This window comes from Haliaeetus leucocephalus, unplaced genomic scaffold, assembly GCF_000737465.1.
Source record: "Haliaeetus leucocephalus isolate CR32 unplaced genomic scaffold, Haliaeetus_leucocephalus-4.0 Scaffold636, whole genome shotgun sequence".
Taxonomy (NCBI): Eukaryota; Metazoa; Chordata; class Aves; order Accipitriformes; family Accipitridae; genus Haliaeetus; species Haliaeetus leucocephalus.
The window spans coordinates 4,917,664-4,941,333 of record NW_010973072.1 but is presented as its reverse complement, the minus strand read 5'-3'; the positions used below and the strand labels follow the sequence as shown (position 1 = coordinate 4,941,333).

The 23,670-nt window shown below is 39.3% G+C and overlaps 1 protein-coding gene across 1 annotated transcript in view; it reads left to right on the top strand.

The window, feature by feature from the left end:
• Positions 1 to 1,708: 1,708 nt before the first annotated feature.
• Positions 1,709 to 23,670, top strand: part of LOC104838663 (apolipophorins) — a 47,169-nt gene continuing 25,207 nt past the window's right edge. Inside the window, exons 1-10 of the mRNA XM_010578527.1 lie at positions 1,709 to 1,769; positions 4,980 to 5,030; positions 6,653 to 6,813; positions 8,346 to 8,416; positions 10,425 to 10,590; positions 11,570 to 11,707; positions 12,547 to 12,736; positions 13,811 to 13,938; positions 21,168 to 21,271; positions 22,870 to 23,035. Of these exons, the coding sequence (XP_010576829.1) occupies positions 1,709 to 1,769; positions 4,980 to 5,030; positions 6,653 to 6,813; positions 8,346 to 8,416; positions 10,425 to 10,590; positions 11,570 to 11,707; positions 12,547 to 12,736; positions 13,811 to 13,938; positions 21,168 to 21,271; positions 22,870 to 23,035 (1,236 nt within the window). The remainder of the gene's footprint in view (positions 1,770 to 4,979; positions 5,031 to 6,652; positions 6,814 to 8,345; positions 8,417 to 10,424; positions 10,591 to 11,569; positions 11,708 to 12,546; positions 12,737 to 13,810; positions 13,939 to 21,167; positions 21,272 to 22,869; positions 23,036 to 23,670) is intronic.

Sequence of the window (23,670 nt, the reverse complement as noted above, 5' to 3'; positions counted from 1 at the left end):
CAGGCTGCTGTGGAGAACGGGCAATAGTAGTGACTCAAGAAAAGAATTGTCACAGTATAGCCATTTTCTGGTAAATTCATCATGGTTTTATGTTCGTGCCCAGCAATTAACTTACCTGCTTCTATCCATATTGCTGATAGTACACCAAGAGCTGAATGACTGCAGGATAATGTACGGAGCATGTACTATACCCAGCTGAGCTGTAATCTTAAAATTAAAAATTAGAACAAATACAAGACTGAGGAACTCAGCAGACTAAAAATAGCAAACCCACCAAGTTGCAAGATTTCCACAATGAAATCTCTGAAGCAGTTTCAGAATTAGAATATTCTGAAAAATCACCATGGAGATGGAAGAAGGCTTTCTGATTTACCACTTTGGGTTGATCATAGGAAATCTGAGCTGCTGTATGAAATCTGTAAGGTTTTGGGGTCAGTTTCAGACCTGAGCTGTCCCTGAGGTTGGTATTTGGTAGATCTGTGATTTTGATAAAAGGGCCCAGCTTTTGGCGTGGAATATTTTATTAACTCTTTAGACTTGCTCTCTCTCATCATCTTTGGTCATTCATCTGTGCAAAACACATGTGAGAAGTTGCTTTCCCTTTAAGTAAAATTCGTAAGCATTTTGAACTGAGCAGATGTTACCTGATGGAGAAAGTAAGTTCAGGCAAGAGGCTATGACAACACAAGTTTGGTGGGGGGAGAGTAGTACTGGTGACTGGGATTGTTGTCTATGATTTCTACTTGTGAATCTTGTTTGAAGTAAACAGTAGCTCAAGGTAAACCAGAGAGGCTTACAGCAGATTAAGACATGGCAGCAGGAGAAAATAAATCTTTGCCTGTCCACAGCAGCTTCCTTCAGAAGGTCTTGGCGTGCAAGCGTAACCGAGTTTTGGCAACATCTCTGTGGCATAGGTGATCATCAGTCCTGTTACGTGTGACGAGTAAACAGGGCCATAGGCTGCCAGGGCAGGTGTATGAGGAGAACCCCAGTTCTAGAAGAATGAGTCAGTAGAACAGGAGGTAGATGGTGAATCGCCCATTCCAGGAGTGGAAGGTCTTTATCACAAGTTCAGTGAACCCTGGAAGACCTATGTCTCTCATGTTGTAAAAACCTGATTGCTACCAGAAGGACTGTATTTTAGTGATTTTGTGTATTTATGCAAGATTTCATCCATCTTAGGTTTGAGAATTTGGTTGAAGGGATGATCTGCCTCCTGTGAACTTTCTTGCTCCCGGTGGTAGCACCTTTCCTTCAGCACCAAAGCTTTTGCTTTCATCCTGTGTGCTTTTGCAGGGAATGATTGCTAGGGTGATTTTAAAATTTATTTATTTGTTTTAAACTTACTGCATAGGATTGTTCTGAGCATTTGATATGTTGTCGTGCGGTATACTTAATTTCTTTTCCTTGCAGTTTTGTGGCATTTCTAATAGGTTAATTTCTCTCTCTTTTTTTGCAAAAAGGCTGAAATGCTGTTGGAGATTGGATAAATGTTTGTGTGTGTCTATCTCTCCCCTTTACTACACACGCGCACCCTCCCCTCTGCAGGCTGCCCTGCCAAAGCCCCTCCTCTGGCTGGAAGAGCGGAGTTGAAATAGTGAGCCCCTGCTTTGTGAAGGAAATTTTCTTTCACTGCCTGGCTCAGAGGTGCCTTTGAGAGGAGAACTGATGTGGTTTTGTCAGCTTGCGGGCTGAGGAGGTGATTTCGATGGCCATGGGGCTGCACACCGTCATTTTGCTCTGTGGTGTTGTGGCAGGAGCTTCAGGGAGTAAGTAGAAGAAACTTTTTCCTCTGCTAAGATTGATCTCTCTCAATGCAAAATACTTCTGCTAATGAATGATCTCACTAGCAAAACTTCTGAGGTGCTGTAAATTATGTTACAACTTGTAGGTTTGCGGTAATTCTTGTAGCAGCTTTGTCTTGATTTTCAGTGTAGTGTAGCGATTTGCCTTAGTGAGCTCTCTGGGTGGTACTGGGCAGGTGGGAGGGCACCCCACCTGTAAAGGAGTGCAGTTAAATAGGGCATCTTCAGCATTACTAGGGAAAGCAACAGAAACAGGTAGATTGTGCTAGTCAATTCCTTATCTCACCTGAAAATAACATGTTAGTATCATGTTCTAAAATCATGCTCACTTTGGTATTTGGCAGATAAAGGATTCTGAAAAGCATGAATAGATCATGAAATGTCAGTGATGTGGTCCTTCGTTACTCTTGTCAACTGGAAAGACATAAGTGCATGCTGTTTCTGGAACCAAAATAAATTCTGGAAGAAATTTTAAAATTTAAAAAGAACAAAGGAAGGAGCAGAAACTCTAAATTTAGGCACCTTAAAAAAGTTAACAAAGTGCCTGATTGTCCAGGGTGCTCAGCCTACCACACTATCTGTCTGTGATAAGCACGTTTAAAAATTCTGAGCACAGCATTCACACAGGAACTGAAAGAGCTCTTAAATGTGGTCCTGGAGAGGTGTGCTCAACATCTTAAAAATCTGATGCTACATAAGAGAGATTAATTTTCCAAGTTTGTCTTACCGTATTTATTTTAAGGTTCTTGAATAAGTTGTACTGATTTCTTGGTTAAAAGCCATTAATTTAACGCTACCTTTTTCCACTGTTTAAAAGAAAAGGGTGAGCTAGATAGCCCTTTTCTTACCTGATCCACTAGATACTTAGGGATAATTTTTTTTTTTCTCCCATGGAAACTGAGAAGTGTATTTCTTTCTTTCCAAATGCAGTGTGTTTGGAATGTTAAAGTTAATGCATATGGTTTATGTATAGATAGGCATATTTATAAAAATTAATAGTTGAGTGATAATTCTCGTATGTTACACGACCTGGTGTCTCTATGCTAGAAAGTTTTCTAGTTTTGCAGGTATCTGTAGCACTAGACTAAGTTTGAAAATAACGTGTTATTCATACATTTTAAAGGTAAAATCTGAAGTTCCATACAGACACTTAATTCTGCAAAATAAAAAGGAGCATTTGTTGGGAGGAAAATATAAATGTGGGGTTAAGACCTTTTAAAGAAAAATGTAATTCTACTCTCCAGAAACTTAAATTTTAGCTTGGGAATAAAAATGTATATAAGCTTGAGTGGGTGCTGAAGCAAAGACCTCTTATTTTTGTTCCAAAACTAGTGAATTCCCCTCTTTCCTCCTGCCAATAATTTTGACATTTCAAAAAAGGGATTAAGAGAAGGGAAAATATGGTTCAAATAAATAGTATAAATGTGGATTTTTAAATGTTGTAGTTTGACAAGAGCATTTCCTGCAGGCATATAGCATATATAAAACATCCAAAAGCAGAGAACCAGAATAAAGAGGCTCTTTTAACTTCTGTCTCCAGTGGAAGACAAAGCTGAGCAACACAGGGATGTTAGTTACCGCTTAACAGGGAGGTTCATTAGCATACAGCATAGCGTAGAGGTTGGGGGCGATTATACTTACTATTGAACTTCTTGTGCGAGTTATTTTTAAGAAAGATTTATCAATAATGGCAAGTTAGGGCTGAATGTTTTTAATACTAATTAAATAATGTAATACATGGTTTATTAATAAAGTAGCGTTTTCATTCACTATGGTACATACAAATGCCATGTATTGAAGTGCAGCAGGATCACATATTTGATTTTGGCTGTTCCTTGTCTATCACTGCAGTATATATGAGCAGCTGCGATCTGATTTTGCTACGTGCACGTTCCTATCGATGTCTAGGACTTGGGGTAACTTGCTGAGTTGAGTGCTGGGGAATGTTAGAAGTGCAGGATTAGGTCCTGGAACCTGCATCTGACATGTGTCCATGATGCGGCTCCTCTCTCAAACTTCCTGCAATTCAGCTCAAGTTTATCACAGAAGTTCTCAAGAGATAGGGACCAGTAGGCCAGGACAGCCAGTCTTCAACATAGTACCTGTGTATTTCCCAGGGGTGAAAGCAATCTGCAATGATTTTATTTCATGTGCTGAAGCATGACTTATATCAGTCTAGCCCTTTGAGTGCCCAGTCATCATGCTTGTAGAGGCAATCACAGTGATGCACAGGAGATAGATACCCTAAAAATTTCCCTGTTGCTTTTCTTCTCTGTGAAAACAGAATTTTTCTTCCAGTTCATCCTGGACTTTTATATTGTTTAGTAGCGCTTGCAATAACTGATGGATGTAATTTTGCTAGGCTTATTTAAGGTCATTCAGTGTCAGCATTAGAATGAGAGTCTTACTAGTTTACTGTGCAGATGTGTGCACACAGAGTGAAGGAATGGAGGTTCTGTACGTAGCAGCCCTAACTGTTTCCCCTGTTCATGCCAATGTGAATCTCAAGCAATTCCAGCTGTGTGGTATAAGCATGTTCTGCATCCCTGTGAATTCGCTGCCCTCCCAGTCAAAGTCTGAATGAAAGTCATGTTGGAGAACAGGCTCTCCAGTTTTAAAGGATGTCTTAACCAACTGCCACCCTTGAGTTGTGATGTTTAAGTGTTCCTTAGTGTGCTGGTGCTGGAAAAGTTTTTCTTGGGCAGTAAAGCTTGTTCTTAATCTGCTTTAAAAGATAGTTATGATTTCTGGAATGGCCATGTGCAATAAAATCTTAGCTAAGTAGAAATTTTCCCTAACTGCAATAAAGTTAAAAGCCTGTGGATGTGAAGAAGTGTGGTATACAAAACCTGTATTTCTTTCTTGGATTAAGAACGCCTTTTTTTAATTTGCTTGGTAATCCATGGTATTGCTGCATTTCCATACCTACCTCAAATACACTAAGGCATGTTATTCCTTTATGTATGTGCTTGTGTGGTACAGATGTGTGGAAAGGGGCAAAAGCAAAGTCTTGTCCCTGTATACTTGGTAGCAAAACTCTCATGGATTTTTTTTTTTTTTCTTGAGGGCCATGCTTTGGTTTCAGTTATTTCATTGTAATTGAAAAGCAGCACATCTGTCCTGAGCTACACACAAATTTTCAGTGCTTTTCTATTATCTTACCTGTTGTTGCAGGATCCTTGGAGAGTTTAAGTTACAGAGCTTCCTGTTTTGCAGACTGTGTAGGTGAGTAAAACAAGACTGTGTTCAGGCCTTGTATGTGATAAGGAAGGAGGAATTTGAAAACTTCCTTCTGTTCAGCAGGGGTGTTGTGTTCTTAGAAGAATGATACTTATGTCTGAGTGATCAGCATTCATGGAAGTAGCAGGGAAGTTCCACGAAGCTTTACCAGGCCCAGACCTGCCAAAAGTTCGCATTCTGTGAACTCAGAAAACTCACGGACATGAGAGCTAAGCAAACTACTAAACCAGTGCAGGACAAAACCCAGCCGTGTATGAGTGTTTTTTTTTCCAGTGTTAGCTCCTTTCATACTGAAACAGGCATGAAGAAAGATGACTTCTTCAGTAGGCAGGCACAAAACTTACATTTTGTAAAGGAAGAGATGGGAAGACAGCATATTGAACTGACATGGAAAGGTTTGGTTGAATGGCTTGAGGTGCAGTTTGTAACTTATGCTTCTCATTTACATTGCCAGCAAGTACTTCAATGTGCAAAAGTGCTTTTCAGTGTAACAGCAAGGGGAGCACATGGATGTTCTGGTCCCAAGGAGATCTTATCCTGGCCTCTTAGCTACCTACTCAGAGAGTGCGGCTCAGAGACCCTTCATTTGTTCAACATTACTTCATCACTGTGTGGCTTTGTCATTGAAAGTGCTCGAGTATTGCAGTGCCACTGTGAGGCAGAGAAAAAGCAGCTCTGCATTATGGGAGCTGCAGTGGTCATTTTTCCTAGGTGTTGTCTTCTTCATCTGAGGGAAGGGAGAGTATTTTCTTTGAATTTTCCCTCTTCTGCACCTCAGTGGTCCCAGTTAAGGTCATACCATGATTTCTTACCATTTAGAAATACTGTATTTGTTACAATCTCAGACACCACAGTCACCAAAACACATGGCATTGAAGGTATTATGACTCTGATCTTCTCATCCTTTCAGAGTTAATTCTTGTCACCTGGTCTAGAAGAGAATCTCCTTTGATTAGAGGAATACAGAGACCATGTAGCACACATAAGGGTGTCTGACATTGTATTCACTAGAAGACAGTGCTACCCATGGACACTTGCCAGGTCATTACAATGTCTTCATACAAATACAAATAATCCTTGTCTTCCCATGCTTTCTCTTCCTCAGCCTGATTTTTTTCAGGCAGGCTTTCAGAACGAGAGTTCTTTACTTAAAAAACATGTAATTTAGTTTGTCTGCATATGTGTAGCTCATAGCATGGGCATGAAAAGCACTGAATGCATCAGCAGATCCTTTTCATCTTGCTGTTGCAAAGGTCCTGCTTTGCTGCTCTCTGAAAGGTATCGAAAGAGCATCATGCTGTAAATGCATTGCCCTCCTTTTCTGCTCTTGGAAATTAGATTCCTGCCTCGATGGAAATTGTGAGGTTATGTGCATAGGAGCGAGGGGTATTCTTTTTACCTTCCATACAGGAGTTATCGTTAGCAGGCAGGGTGCTTTCAGAAACCCAGTTCTTTCAATGGTAAGTCCAAGCGGGAAGGGAACATTCTCAATATTCAGCCCCTTGTTTAGCTGATTACAGTGGCCAAAAGATTAAAAAGTAGAAAAAAAAAATAGGGGGAGGGGCAAGCCTAATAGATTTAAAAAAACATTTTTTGTTTGTTTCTAGGACACAGTGCATCGTACTCCCCCAAAAGAGCTAGGTACAGCTACAAGTATTCAGCAGTCACAAACACATTCCTGCAGGGAAGTATTTACAAAAGCAGTGGCATCTCTCTGGAGAGCACAGTGATCATTGAGGTACTGGGGAATTGCCAGATGGTTTTGAAAGTGAGTATTGTCATAATTGTTGGAGTGATTGGGATGAGTTGACATGAGACTGTATCTTTCTTTGGGATTACTGCTACATTTAAAACATTTGTTTTTCTTGTAATTAAAAGCCAGTTCAATTCTGGATCTCATAATTAGAGTTGCAGAATTGCTTTGATGCAACATGGCTTCAAATTAAGTATTTGCCAGTTTTAAATGACAGATTAAACAAATAATTATTTTCTTTACTAAGTGGCATGGCAGTTTCACTGCTTTGTCACATGAAGTGCAGAACTGGAGATGAAGCTAGTCCCCTTTAAAGGAACTTGGTTTATTTTTAAGCACTTTCATATCTGTAGCAGTAATTTAAAAGTAGCAAGCGTTTTAAAGAGAACTTGAGAAACGTATATGATGTGCTGGATTGGTGCTGTTCCTAGCCTAGTGTAAAATTCAGTCTTGTAGTGCTCCATTGATCTTGACAGGAGATCTTTCTGTCAGTGACAAGAGCAACAGGCCAGTTTCAAATTACAGACTTTTTCCTGGGGTGAGCCCTGTGGTAGGCCAGTTTGAGAACTACAGTGCTTTAGCAGAAGCATGGAAAATAAACGTCTCTCATCTGCCTTGGTTTTCCTTCTGGTTAACAGAGGGGATAATTCATGGGTTCTGTGGGGGGTTGACATGTGTGTACTATATACACATATACATGAGGCCAATGAAGAATAGGGTAGTTATCCCTGTCCTAACATGGCCATATGGATAAAATTAACTGGTTGGTGGTCCTGTGATTTTACATGAAAAATGAGAATTTGGGTGCTGTCTTCAGACTGAATCACTCTCTTCTGCCTTGCAATATCAGTGGCTGGATTCCCCAACTTCCAGCTCTTTATCTTAATTTGAGACCTCCTAAGATAAGCAAACCAATATGTATTTGAATGCTTGTCTTTATAAAAAAGTAGAAGATATTAAGAAAAAAGATTACTAACAGTTGCAATCTGTGCTGTACTTAAAATGAGGCAGAGAGCCACCATTTTTGATCTACCATTTAAGAACAGTTCTTCTTACCACAACCAGCCAAATTGCAAGTACTTTAGGAAATTCCGTAATGAACTTAAGTGCGTTTTTTCCTCTGAATTCAGTGAAAGTAAGCTATGAAATGGCTACTGAATACTGAGAACTTTACCAGGGATAGTCTCAGGAGTCAACTGAGATGGGTACACATTTTGCTTCTCAACTGGAGTAGAAAGGACTTAGGTTTATGCTGGCTCTGACTTTACCCCGGAGTAGGTGATTGCTTCTGGCTTGAAAATGAAAGGGATATAATAGTGCCATATAAAATGTATTTAATAGTGAGTGAAACTTCTTTGTAGAAGAAATTTCTGGAAACCATCTCAGAAATGCAACCTGAAGATGTGGCTATTGGAGTTGTGTTGCTTGCAACACTGAGCCTTTCTTCATAGTCTATGTGTGACATTCTATGCAGATACCCTTATGTCACAAATTCCACAAGTTCCTATTGACAATGATACTTGTTGCTCTATAATCTTTGCTCCTAGGTGCAAGATGTACAGATTAAGAAAAGTTTTGCATCCAGAGAGGAGCCTCTGAAGGAAATGGACAGTCTAAGGTAGAAAAACTTCTAATCTGGTCTAGTTCTTGGTTTTTTGAAGCTATATGGCTTAACAGCAGCTTGAATGGACGTTGTTCACTCTGTTTCATCCTCTGTTTAATTTTAGTTGGGTTTTGTCTTGGTGTGTTTTGTTGTTGTTTTTTTTTTAAAGCAAGGATCAAGATATGAGCACCATCAACAAAATTGGAGGCATTTGGTCCAAAAAGATTTTTTTGAACCTAATTTTCATCCCTTTGTAAAAACTTTCAGAGAGTGGACAATTAAAATTACTCTGGGTACAAATTATCAGGCCTCTAGCTGGCTAGCAGCGTGTATGGATCGCTCACTAGTTCTCTGAGTTGCGATTGTTACTTGTACAGACTCTTGAGTTTTGAAGTACATTTCAGAAGTTCTTGGTTTGGAGAATTCTCATGTTGCAAAACATTGTTTTTTTTCTTCCAGGATATTTAAACTGCATTTATTTGTCTAATGTAATTTTCTTCCTTTTATGTTTTTGTTTTTAGTAGCTCATTCATAACATATGTCAGTGTGTTTCCCTCTGACTTGCAGAGGTATAGACTCTAGTGAAGATGCCTGTACAAAAAGGTCTCTTCAAACTAGAGGTCTGGTATTTTCCCAGGGAGCTGATGCTTCTTGTGGCATCAAAAAAAGCAGTTCTGTTGTCTGATTAAGCTCAGCCTTGTAATCCTCCTCTTTGTCCTGCTACTTGGATTCTCAGCCTTTAAATGATGCTGAGAACTGAGTTAATTGGCTCAATTCAAAGGGTCAAAAAGACCAGGTTTGGAGTAAAAGCATTGCTTTTTATATTCCTCAGGAATAGCTTTGTGTTCCACAGTATGGGTAGCGGTATCAGAGTTCAAATCAGACTACAGGCACATCTTCTGTGAAGTTATTTGTAGGATTTTCATAGAGGTAAGAGCAGTTGTGTCTTTTTTTCTTTGCAGAGAAGCCAAAAAATAGAGGTAGCAAAGAAAGCATTCAGTGAAGCTTGGCTATTGAAAATAATTATTCAGATGAGTGAATCTTATTAGCATTTCCCTCAGCCTGTTGTGAATATACAGTGGTCTAGCTTGTCCTCTGAACATGCATGTAATTTCCACAGATAGTAGCAAATGCAGCCACAGTTGCCTAGGAGTTCAGAAACCTTTATCGCATGTACAGAATCTCTTCTCCTGGAAAGACTTTATTCAGGTGTTGGTGCATTAAAAGTTTTCCTCTTACAATGTCTTTGTGACCTGGTTGATTAGATGAACAGTTAGCTCCACAGTTAATGTGCAGATGAACTGTGTATCTCCCTGTATGGGACCTGACCATTGGGCTACCGTATAATTCTTCCTTTGGATAGCTTATTTTTCCCCATTTAGATGGGAAATACACGATTAAAGTACATTATATTAGGAGTGAAAATCAATGTTAAAAAGTGATCTCTTGCAAAAGTAGAAAACACTGTACTCTCAATCTGAGATAGCAAAAGCAATCAGGGAGTAGACTGACAACAGGGACTGGGGGGACAACTTTGGGATAGAGCCCAAGTATGTACACCTAGTAGAGCAGGAAGATGTGGGTTGATTGGAAAGCAGTTGTTCTTGTGTGTATCACAGCTGAAGAGGAACGATAAAGAGTACATGCAGTTAAGACATGCTTACCAATGCTAAAGGCACCCTGAATCATAAAATGGAATTTCTCTCTTACATTAAACAAGAATTGTTGCCATTAAGTCTAATTACTTGTAAAGAATTTAGCAGGAGTTGACTTAATTAAGTGTTACAGTTATGTCGAAGATGCTGTGATTATCTTAGGTTTTTTTCATTTGTTTGGTTTTTTAAGGGCTCTTAGGGTCAGGGTGAATTCGTGAAGAATAGAAACTTGATATAAAGAATGGAGATACAGAATAAGACAGACCCATTGTGGAAGAACAGCTCTGTTCAGAAAATCTGAGTCTAATGTCATAAACCGACTTGCAGCCACTGTTCGAAGCAAGAAACTATAAACTATTTTATTGCAGGAAAATACTAGAACAGCATCCTCTTCGTTTTTCTTTCCATGATGGGAAAGTTCTGAAGCTCTGTCCTGTGAGGAGTGAACAGACCTGGGCACTGAACATAAAGCGAGGCATTCTCAGTGTCCTGCAGACGTCACAAGCATCCACTGCTAGTGCAGTCATTGAAGAGGTGAGACCGTTGGTAGAGTCGTGCTCTAGGGTGGCTGTTAGCCCTTGCACACCTTAAGTCTACTCCCTTTGTAAATAACTAAAGGTTTTTGCCACTTGGTGACTGGTCAGCCAGTGGTGGTCATCTGATTGCTTTTTGTAGTGGATGTTATGAAATTATCTATAATTTGCGTTCTTGTTGAGGGTTGGAATCCCCTACTTGGTTACCTGAGGAAAAGCTGTGTATTACAGAGTTCTCTGAGGAGTTGTAACACCAGGGCTTGTGCTTTACCTGTTCCCTGGGGAAAATACAATATTCATTATTCATGATTATTCATCGTGACTTTTTTCATTAATTTCAGGAGGCTTTAAGATGAGGCTTCTCAGAGCTCTTTGCAATTTTTAATTTTTTTCCTAATACTTAAGCTCAAGTTCTGCTGTGTTACACTGAAATAATAGTCCAGAGTACCACACTGTCACCTGTGTGTTTGCGTGAGTGCAGCTGAGATACCTCAATGGCTGCACTACTGTTGTGAAGAGCAGTCTCTAGATTGACCTTCAGCATGATGTGCACTACCTCATTCTCATGCTATTGCTACATATCAGTGCTTAAATAGATGTTCTGCAATAAGGCTTGGGACACCCATATGTTATTACATTTCTTCTAAGTAGAAAGGCTCTTCTGAATTAATGCTTCCCTGCAAACCCACAAAATATTAAATGAAAAAGCATATGTCTGTAAATGGTCTGATTCGTAATAACACAGTGAAGTTAAACAAATCAACAAACTCTGGCTATTATAAATTTTGACCAAGGTCTTTAAAATAATTTGCCTTTTCATGGGTTTTGTGGAGAAGCCAGTGTCCTGCAAGGGAGAATTTAGATTTCTGTTGCATTGTTATTACAACAAAGCAATTATTAAAATTAATTGTAATAGCCCATAATACCTGCTTGTATTGTATGTGCGCATGTGTGATTCAACACTGTACGTTTGTTACTAGGTGGATGTTCTGGGAATATGCCCAACCAGGTATCAGCGAAAAGGTCCTATTCTTGTCAAGACAAGGGACTTAAACCTCTGCTCTCATCGGTATTCTGGTTTTACTTCTGTGCAGTCTGTTGTTCTACCTCATACGTCGGTAAGTGTTGGGGAATGACACTGATTCTTCCACAGGGCCTTTTAATTTCTTTGAAGAGTCATAATGTAAAAGAAAACATTTTTGAGTAGTCATTTATGCTCAATTGTATTTGTGTGTGTCTGCCCAAACTTGAATCATTAGCAAAAAAAATGATGAATGTTATTGTCCCTGTAATGCCTGTTATTCACAGAATTTCTTTCTAATGCAGATTTGCATTGTAGTTGATGAACATTATAGTATAAATGCAAGGGGTTGTTAGGTGCCTGGATTAAACTCTGTCATTAAAATATGTTATAGCGGTAAACTGAAAGTAGAGTGTAAAAGAGAGGAATAAGAGATGTGGATAAGAAAAATACATTATGCAAAGAAAGTTATTATTTGCAGAAAACTTTGGAAGGATAGAAGCTTTTCTAAGAGCCAGACTTCCAGCTTTCCACTGTTCATGGCAAATACAGTCCATGTTTGTATCTTGTGCTGTTTTTATTAGGTGAATATTACTTCTTTCTTGTATTGTACTAGCTAGTCATAATTTACCAGCCTTTTGCTTTTCTCAACTCTGCTGACCAAAAAGATCTGCTTAACACTGATGCTTTGTGAACTGAAATAAATTGAGACCATTTGTCACTCAAAGTTAGTAGCAGTTGCATTTCAGTGACGAAAAAATTAGACTAAAAATAAAGAGCGTATTAACCTCCACAGGCTGGGCTCTGTCAAAGGTCTAGACAAGAGACTTCACACTGTATCACAGAACTGGAATCCTCTGGGAAGTTGGGAGAGAAAGGATTGGGCAGGCTGACACAGATGATCAAGACTTTACCTGAAGTATCTGTTCTTCTCAGTCTGAGCAGCAGATCCTGTCCTCCAAACTGGAATGTGTTCAGAGTGTTAAGGCTGGAGTCCTGGCAGAGGCCAAATGTACTGAGTCCAATGTTGTTACAGTGTTCTCTCAGAAGGGCAGCGGGGCAAAGACGCAGACACAGTGTTTGCTGAAACTCCTTCAAGTGGAAACAGAGACACTGTACAAAAAAGGTAACATGATGTTTCTGCTAAAATAGAGTAAATTTATTTCCTCAAAAAATCTTGGGACTGTGTCTTGCCTGCGAGAACTCTTTGCACCTCATATTTCCTTTAATGTATGAAATGATACGAAAGCAGATGTTTTCACAGGCTGGGCTACTGAGAGCTGTCCCTTCTTTGGGAGTTGGGGCCTGCTCTAACAAAGCTGGGTGGGTCTCCAAAGGACAGATTTCAATAATGGCCAACTCTTTTTTGCCTACTTTAAATACCTAGCCCCCCTGTACGCAGAGCATCAGCCTTCCTGTGTCTGTGGACAATTCCTGGTTTGTGTACAAATGAAGTCTAAATAAGTCCTAATAAGTAAATAAATAAGTAAGTCCTAACGGAACTAAGGACATGCCGTGTCTGAGAACTGTTTTAATTTTTGCTCCTTCTTTGCTCTGTGTGCTTCTCCTTAAGAGAATGATTTTACTGAAGTGAATGGGAGGCTTGCCTGAGGAAAGATTTTAAAGTTGAGCTCTAAATGTTGAGAAACATTTTGTATTATTTTTTTGTCTGCTTCTAAATAGTGGGTTTTTTTAAAAGGAAAATCCAAATTTCCAGAACACTTTCTTTTTTTTATAGTTATGCTGACATAAGATGACAAGATTCTTCCTCAGGAAGAGGCTAAGAGCTGAGCCATTTATTTTTCTTGGCACCTAGATCTCCTGTAGAGTTTTTGGGAGGTTGAAGTGTGGGACCAAGAGAGTGATTAGATAAAATTGGAAAGGGCGATGAATGTAAAGTAGCAGGGCCATTGTAAGAGGCATATTGATGGAATGTGGGACTTTTTTCATTAGTATCTTTGTCTTGTTTCTCTAACTCTTTCTTTCAGGTCACACTTGTCTTTAGGCCTTTATTCTGTTGTGTTCTTAAATTCAACCTGACTGCAGGCATTCATATTCATCCCTTGGCTTTACTGAGACTGGAGAGATTCTTACATTAGAAATAAAGGCTCAGAGAGAAACTTTCCCCTAGCATTTAGGGTTAACCATAGCAAATGGCCAGCAACCACCAGATACCTGGTTTTTCCTTATGTCTTTCCAGTGGACTCCGAGGATCTGTATGTGACCAGCATGCTCTATGAAAGGGAAGAAACTGAGAGGGAAGTCACTGGAGGAGAACTGACTGAACTAGTGTGGAAACTTTGCTTAGCACATAGTGTGAGTTTTGAGGTAAGCTTTTACACATAACCTCCGTTTCTTTGTAAGGCCCTTTGTGGTCTGAGAGTTCTCCTACATAGGTAAGAGGTGACTAGGTGTTGTGGTTTAACCCCAGCCAGCAACTAAGCACCACACAGCCACTCACTCACTCCCACCCAGTGGGATGAGGGAGGAAATCGATAAAAGAAGTAAAACTCGTGGGTTGAGATAAGAACGGTTTAATAGAACAGAAAAGAAGAAACTAATAATGACAATGATAACACTAATAAAATGACAACAGTAATAATAAAAGGACTGGAATGTACAAATGATGTACAGTGCAATTGGTCACCCCCCGCCAATCAACACCCAGTTAGTCCCCGAGCGGCGATCCCCCGCCCCCACTCCCCCCAGTTTCTATCTATACTGGATGTGATGTCACATGGTATGGAACACCCCATTGGCCAGTTTGGGTCAGCTGCCCTGGCTGTGTCCTGTGTCAACTTCTGGTGCCCCTTGAGCTTTCTCGCTGGCTGGGCGTGAGAAGCTGAAAAATCCTTGACTCGAGACTAAACACTACTTAGCAACAACCGAAAACATCAGTGTTATCAACATTCTTTGCATACTGAACTCAAAACATAGCACCGTACCAGCTACTGGGAAGACAATTAACTCTATCCCAGCTGAAACCAGGACACTAGGAGAGCAGCAATTTTGAAATACTGAAGCCTTCCATTTTGGGGAGCATTTTTAAATGTGGAATTATAGAAAGATAAAATGCTTTGAAGTGTCATTTTCCTATATAAACAATAAACTGAAGAGTCAAAATGTCATATGGCCCCTGAATATTGGGCAAAAGCAATTTTGAACTGTATTCTAAATAAACCTGAAAGAAAATGTTCCAAATTTTTGTTTTGCTGTGGAAAAACAAACAAAAAACTGTCTGGTTCGGGTTATCACTGACAATTTTGATGCTTAATTGTAAAAACCCTTTTCTACAGCTTTAGCATGGGATACTACCCCTGGTAGTGCTGCTGTTTCTATGTTTATTGGAGTTCTGCAGTCCTTCTCCTGTTGCCTCATCCCTGCAAAACAGTTTGCACATGAAACCCTTGCCTCTGGATCTTGGCTGGTTGGTTACATGTGCTTCTCATGAATTCTAGTAATGACCATCATGTTTTCTGGGGATGCTGCTTGGGTCCAGGGGGAATCTCTTCTCATGTAAACAATTTTCATTGGTGAATGCTGCTAAGATAGGGTGGAATATTCTGGTCATGTGGAACATGCAGTGGCTTAATTTTTTTCTATGACAACCATCATTCTAGATGAGGGCCTGCCTGTCTCCTTAGCTTGCTCAGGTCTTGTGATTTTTGTTGATACTGGCAGAAGCTGGATCAGTTAGTATTTGTCACTGTCTTTGAAATGAAGATCCCTATCTTCTGTGAAATTTGGAGATTATCAAGAACACCTGTTATATACAGAAGGATCAACAGATGATGGTGCTTAATCATTGCTGACCTGAGATGAACTGAGGGCAATGGCCTAAAAGAGAGGGCATTTCGTATCCCATTGTCCTTCAGATGGAGTGTTTTTTGCTGGTAATAGAACAATGTGAAGAAAATGTAAATTGGAAAATAGAAAAACACACTTCTTGTTTAAGTCATTCATGGTCAGGATATTACTAGAGAACAAGTATGGTCTAATAGGGAAAGCACTGAACTGGCCTTGGTGCCTCCATGAATTTGCCACTGATGAGTTCAGTCAGCTCATTCCCGATATATTCCTTGTCCTCTGATGTTCTTGTCTTGTTAGATTGCTTGTGCAATGGGGATGTGATCTCTCCTGTAAATGAACATAGGTACAAGTGATGTTAACAAAAAACTTCAGACCTAGCCTAGGAGAGGGCACTTCACCTTCCTTTGTCTAGGCTAAGTCCCATGTCAAACAACAAAAGCTCTGCCTGTCTCTTCCCTGAGGCGGACACAGATACTGGGAGATGGAGCAGAGGCTTTGTGGGGACTGGAGAAGAGTGCACCGCTAGATTACAGCTCTGCAGGCCAGTGGTGCCTGTTTAGAAATTAAAATACTATGGCTATTCACCTTTCTCTTAGCTTTAGCTGTGATTAATGAGCACAAGAGGTGTTTGTGTAATGTGGCGTGAGACTTAAGGCAAAAGACACAGTGTGGAGAAGGATCACAGTCACAACAACTGAAGCGGGCAACTTCAGTCAGCTATGATAAATTACAACCCTAGCAGTTACTCCCAACCTATTAAATGGCGGTCATAGTCTGACCTGGTATCACAGCCTGACAAAGACCTCGGCACAGGGCTGAGGAGAAAGCAGCAGGTGGCCTTTCTGGTGGTATATGGGATAGGTTTCTCTCTCTGAGTTATAAGCAAGTCTGCCATCTTTTTTAGCTGCATGCTAGGGAGATTGGAGCTATAGAGAGCTAACAGAACCATAAACATAATGGTTCTTGCTAATGTAGAATAAAAGCAGCCTCTTCGGTCGTGATCATGCTTAATTCTATGTGGCTGTCATTGTAACAGTGGTATGTAATGGCATTTAGGAACAGACTAGAGGGCTACATACAGCTTGGAAAATGTTGCAGAAAGAAATTACTGCAGTGGACCTGAGAAACTTTCTCTAGATCCTACCTTCTTTTGAATGCCCATAATTCAGTGTCTTTGAAAGAATGGTAGATGTTTTTTCCCAGTAACAGTGGGATGTCACTTCTGTCTCCAAAGAGGCCCACTGGCTTCATGTGTGGGAAATTTGTTTTGTAAATTACTAAGATTAGCACAAGTGGCTGCTGTCTGCGCCACTGCCTAAAAAAGAGGTGAATTATTCATCATTTGCCTGTCCCAGCACAGGGTTCGATTGGTTGTCAGCCATTTTCACTGTTTCAGGGTGTTCCTTCTGTGTGACAATACATTTCAAAGGGGATCTTTATTATCCCTCATTCCAACCGATAAAATGTCCTTTGGGCCAGGAAAGAAGTTATGGGAATGCCCACCGCGTTGCTTGGGAGACAGCTCCGCTGTTACGCATGTATAGCTTGTTTGTCCCCTTATTGTTTGACTCTGAATGAGATGAGATTATGCATTTCTTTCGGGACACAAACCCAAGAATAAATGGAAGGGAAAATCCCCAGCTGCAGGGAAAACAGTGAAGGGATAAGAAAATGGGGGTGGAGACTGTGTCACTTCCAAGGAAGCAAAGTTGTTGTTTAATTTTTTAATGCTATTATGAGACAAGATTGAATTTCAATGTGGATGTAGATTAGCTAATGGACCATTAAGTGAACAAGCTGCATACTGACAAAGAATGGTCAAAAGGGATGGGGAGAAAGGGACCCTCACTTGAGAGAGGCTTAAAGGGAACCTGTCACACAGCTTCTACTGGGGACTGCATTACATTTGGCTGTCTGGATTTTGATGCTGTTTTGGTAGCTCTGGTGAATGTGGCTGTGTATGCATTAAGGAGTGTGGGCCAGAGTATGTCAGATTTACTTTGTCCAACTCCTGTACCCCGTCCGACCCAAAAGAGTTTACCTTTAGGACATGGTCTTACCAATGTTTTTCTCATAAGGCATTCTAATTCCTAGTTACTACATAGTTGGGTGCTAGGATTTACATGTTTAGAATACTTGTGGGTGTAGGGAGTATAACAGAGTATTTCCCAGGTAAGGAAGATGTTCTGATTATCAAGATGAATTAAGATACTGTAGTTACGTGGATGATTTTGCTTCTTGAAATTCAACTGTTACTTTTCTGTATGACTATAATAATAACTTTACCAGGAACAGAAGTCTTTGTCTGCTTTGAGTTGGAAAGCCTTAGAAGATAGTATTGGGAATGGCCTGTTAGGTCACTTAAACCTGGTCCATGACCAGGCACAATTACATCCTTCCTGAAATTGAGGGTGAAATAAGGTTCACTGGCAAGGTGAGAAACCAAATAAGAAAGAACTGATGAGGATCAGAAGGAAGGGAATTTATGCCATGGCAGGGAGGGAATAACCATAGCTGTTCAACCAGTGGACTTCAGGGAGAAGAGTGTGTCACTTCCATCTGATTTCATGCTTGGCCTTCAATTCAAGGAAATCACTTGTTCTTTAACATACGTATAGTTGAAAAAAGAGATCAGACAGCTGAAGACCAGAAGTTCCATACAGAAAAGACAGCTATGTAATTCCAAAGAGGTATACTAAATTTACTGGAGAGAAGGCCTCACACTTTCATTGAGAACATGAATTAGTAGGCAAAACCAAAGATGTTCATTGAACACATTTTCAAAGCAGCCTCCCTTGTGATTATGTGGGCTTATACTTGGCAGCAAATAAGGTGTCAAGCTTTCAAAGGGTAAATATTTCTTTATATCATAAATAGAAACACTTTTATTAGGAAACATTTTACTACTTTACCTTCCAATCTAAACTATCCCATGTTTATGCTTTCAGAGGAATTGTATTTTATTATTTTTTTTTTTTAAATAGAGTTACAGTAAGTCTGCAGATAGAAGGAAAAGCAAGCTTCTATGTAGAATAAAAGCCAGGCTTCCTTCTGTTTTATTTAGGGGTGGGAATGGGAGCCAAATTTGCATATAGTTTGTTGTTACGATACTACAAATAGAGGAATTTACAATGAGATTATTGTTTATCTGACAGCTCAATTTCAATGCAACCTACCTTAAAAAATAAAAACAGCCCATCTGACCAGACAGTTCGTTCTAGAGCTTTATTATTAGAAAGTAAAAATAGCTGTTTCTGTGCAAAAGTTTGCACTGAGTTATTAGATGGGAGCTTGTCTAGTCAGCAGGTGTGAAGCAGAATAAAGTCAGTCTACAGTCTAAAATTACATCACCTGAAAATCTATTAGTCTGGAAATTTTATCTTGAACTGTGCTGTGGCCTCCAGCTGATGAGCCACCTGAGCTCATCAGCAGCTGCACATGCAGCTCCTTGTGATGACATCTGTGAGGCTCCCCATCTCCCCTAATCATGCTGCCCATAGTGTATTTGCCTGTGTAAAAAGCACATAAGGCCTGTGTTTTACAAATGCTTTTGAAGAGCTTCATTAAATACAGTTCTCTGACTATTTTATAGACCATGAAATGTAATCTGTTTCACTAGCTCCATAGTGTTCAGAGTTTGGTAATTTCTTTTTAAAAGAGACCTTAAAGGTAATGATGGGATGGGATGGGATGGGATGCAATACATGGGGATCTAACTGAATTTTAGCAATGGAATTATAAATGTTATCGGAATTAATACCTAGGTAGGGCTTCATATACGAGAATAAATTTCAATTTGATGAAATTAATGTAGTATTGCTAAAAAGAAAAGAAGTCCAAAAGGAACAAAAACATAAACAATGTTTGTATTGGATCTGACAAATTATTCCCTCAGCCTATCAAACAACACAGTAGGAAATTACTCCATCTTCTTACTGAAAGACAGCTTCTTTTTACTGAAAATGTCTTGGCAGTCTTAAATTGAAATCAAATGCTGGCACTGGGTTATTCCAATTTTTCATTGCTTTTGGAAGCAGCTCCTGGAAGGAAGGTCAGGAAGTCAAAGTAGGTCTCTCCCCAGACCTTTGAAAATGTGACTTAGTGGAATTAGACTTTGTTTGTATGATTTTTACACGAAGAAGAATGTTTCCTTTGGAACCAGAGCAGTAGTCCTATGTCTAAGCCTTTCACATCTGAAGTGAATAAAGAATTGAAGTGAATCTGTATGACATGGACCATGATTAAAACTTGTACATTGCAAAGTTATGTTAAAATGAACATACAAGCTACTGTATTTAACATTCTTCTAATGTTTTAATTAATGAGACCTATCTCCTTTCTTGAACTTTGGATCAGGTTTCAGAGGAACACATCTACATGCTATTTAGTCTTTAAAACACCATTTTCCAAAAAGCTTCTACTGAGGCCAAAATAACAATGCAATGAATACTGTATGTGCAAATGAAAATAATCTGAAAAAAGGAGAAAAGATCCTCCTTTCTCAGCAGAGGATAGGCCAGATAGGTAATACAGAGCCTAGTTTGAGTCAGGATGACACTGAAAGATTTGTACTCCATAAAAACAGAAAGGCTTCTGTCGTCTTGATAATGCAATCAGTTCAATTCAATATTTGATTAATTTGATTTCCAGCATCACATTTGAGAAAATAAAAATTATTGCTGGCAATGTAATACACATCCAAACGTACCTCGAGACAGTAGTTTCTGAAAAATATTTGTTTCAGCTGATAGGACACTGATACTGCCATATAAATTGTGGGGGGTGGAAGTGAGCGGTTTTTTAAATGTGAAGTCTATTACAGGTAGCTACTTCACTTAACAGAAAAGTGTGGGTCAACTGTGAATTGCTTTTAATTTCTTTCAGCCATGCACATGCAAATAAATTATTAAATTGAACTATTCAGCTTTAACTGTACAGCTAGATCAAAATGCTTAGGTTTTTTTAATGAAGTAACCCTAAAGTAAGTTTTTCATTTTTGCCCACGACAGCAAGGGGCAGCTTGTGAATGAAGGGCTAGAATTTATTTACGCTGAAAAGCGTGTGTGATAATGTACTGCAGGTAAAATAGCTGCTGTATGTTGTAGCAATTGAGCTTAGTCAGGGAGAACAGCTCTTCTGCTACTATTGTTTTAACTAATCCAGTGCTGCCTGCAGAGGTAAGAGCGGTTATGCTTGGGCTTTTCCCCAGTAAGATGGAATATTTTCACACAGCACTAGAGGTACTCGAGCAAAACTGAAGTGTTGTCCAAACCTCAGTTAAATGATCTTTCTCATAAACTTAAGACTAATAGAAAGTTACCTTGACTATTGTCTCATTTTGTGTTAAGGCTATGTCAGTGATTCTGGTCATAAATCAGGATCTTGCTGTACAAACTCAGAGAAGATTATGGCCTCCTCTTCTGGATTGTAACCACAGTGCTGCATTTTGGTTTGGTATTCATTGGTGTGCTAGTGGGGTGCTTAGTGGTCACTGAGCACTGTTGCTGGAGGGACTGACTGACATCCTAAGTGAAAGTCCTTCTCGTTATGTGTTTGCAGCCTGAAGAGAAAAGCAAGGGAGGGAAGGAAGATAAAGACACAGGGAAGAGAGGAGGTTTTACTCTCAGGTTACATTGTTAAGTCAATGGCAGTGCTGGTATAACCCAAGGTCTCTTGTTGTGCTCTGTTCTCTAAAGCTGGTTTCTGCACAGCTATAATATTACATTTGTTGTTGTGCTGTCTTACAGACTGCAGATCTTTTCATGACTCTCGTGTTTGAGCTTCGACGTCTTTCTCTTGAGGCCTTAAAAGCGCTATGGCAAAGATCTTCATTTAAATGCAGAGACAACTGGTAAGGGCCCTTTAGTAATTGCATTAAAAATATATAGAGAGAGGAAAGAAATGTTATGTAAATATTTAAAATAGATTAATGTTTTAAATCCGTGCCCAAATGTTGGATTTAAATTTGGAGCACTTTAAAGGAAGAATGTGTACTGCAGATCTTGTTTATGTGACAGAAGGATGATATTCTTTCCTTACTGAATGAATGTTGTGTACAAAGTAGACTTTCCTGTCCCATGCCTATTCCTACAGACAGACTTCCTGTTTCAGGAACAATGTGAACAGGAAACTTGAGCCATGGCTTAGATGGAAATCAATGCTGCTGGTTTTAAGCATCTACTGCCATTTGTTATGAAAAAGCTTACCTGGACCTGTTCTTTCAGTGCCCTTAGTACTCGTGGGGGAGAGGAGACAAACATTAGGCTGGGAGTATGGACATGGTGGACCCACATCTTTCAGCAGGAGCCTGATCTCAGGATGGTTTATACCGATCATTGAACTGCAGCTTTAAAGATCAAGGCACCCGCTCCTCTGCAGTCAGGAATAGTTCTGATGCAATGGTTTGAGACTTTCAGAAATATTAATCCAGTATTATTAAAATCAGTACAATTTTTTTCTCCCTCCAAAATCAATAGTCTGAAGAGTGTAAACAAAGAAACTTTTTTTTTACTTGGTTTCAGTACAAAATGTCATCAGCCTATTTGAAATTAATCTAATGCCAAGTTTTATGTTTGTAACAATACCTTAGGTTTCAGTACAAAATGTCATCAGCCTATTTGAAATTAATCTAATGCCAAGTTTTATGTTTGTAACAATATCTTAAACTTCATGCAAAAGGGGTGAATTTTGTTTTGGCTGAGGTTTATTCTCACCTTTTGACAAATAGTCATGCTAATATTCTTAAATATTAGATAGTAATCTAAACTACTCTGCCTCCTTCTATATTAACTTTAGACTAATTTTACTCAGGACAAGGTTATTAACTTTAGGAGCTAAAAAGAATCCCATGCAGACTACTCTCTTACTTTGATGCAAGTGCTTTTACCCAGTTTAGTTTAACTGCTTAATGCAAAAGTGTCCGTCCACCGGTATAGGAAGTAGGTACAGAATATTTACAGAGGGACTGTTAAGAGCTGAAATGTGTATTGTCTGGCGTGCTGGTGTAACCGTTCCACATACATAAGGTCTAAAAAAGCACAGGAAGTAGAAGCTAGTCAATTCAGTTTTAATATTTTCATGTTATTGGTGAAATGAAAGAAAAAACCCACCTTAATAAAAAATCAGAGCTTTAAGGTACCTCAGTCTTTAGAAGTCAAACTTGGGATATGTTTTGGCTTCATTTTCAGAGAAAGCAACTGAGTATTTTCTTAAAAGCCTGGTTACATACAGTTCTTGAAACACCAATACACTTCATCGCATCTTGGCTGAGGCATATTTCCCTAAGGTCACTAAACCAAAGGATAATGTTGATTTCTGTGGAATCTGGCATTTGCTAAGCCAGTGGACTTTTATGAACTTTGAAAGAAGCCCAACCTTAATGTGTTTGTTTTTTGATTCTTGAGTATTCTGGTCATTTTAGATTTGCTGTACTTTTTTCTTGTGTTACAGGCAGCCTCTAATAGAGGCTCTCCCATCTTGTGCTACAGAGGCATGTGTTGTCCTAATGAAAGAAATTATAGCGTCCGGAGAAGTTGAAGAAGACAAAGTGGAATACTTCTTCTGGTCATTTTCATTCATTCCTAAACCCACCTCAGGCATGATCGAATCTCTTGCTGTGAGTGGGTGTTGTTTTTTTCTTTTTTAGTTTATCATCAATCTAGCCGGCTCATAATTTTTGTATTTTACAGTAATAGTCTTTTTCACAGATTTATACAAAACTCTATCTGTCCAGGTAATTTTCGTGGTGAAACTACTGGCTATTTTAATTTTGATTCCAAAAGAGGATGCAGTTATGTTTGGTCACTGGAGCTAGATTTGCATTTGTAGCCTTGAGACTTATTTAAAAAAAAAAAAAAAAAAAAAAAAAAGTGTAAACTGCCCTGTGGACTCCAGAGCCTGGTTTAGGCAAATTAGTTTTGAGGTTCAAGGTCAGGTCAGTGTGAGGAGAATGATGCTGTTGCAGCTACTCCCTGCTTTGGATAGAGAGTTTTATTCTCTGATTTGGTCTGTTACAAGCTTTGTATTTAGCACCTGGAGACATTTCAGTCCTTTGTATATGCAGTGCTATTGCAGCTTTTGACATTTTTCCTTAACTAAGTTAATTGTATGCAGAGTAATACTGGCTCCGTTTTGTACTATATTTTTCCTTTAAAGATCTGTTGTTCTGCTGGGTTTATACAGTGTAATCTGTCATGCTTTTGGAGTCTGAAGTTGGGCTTGCTATGTTGTTTTGTGAAGCTGCAGAGTTCT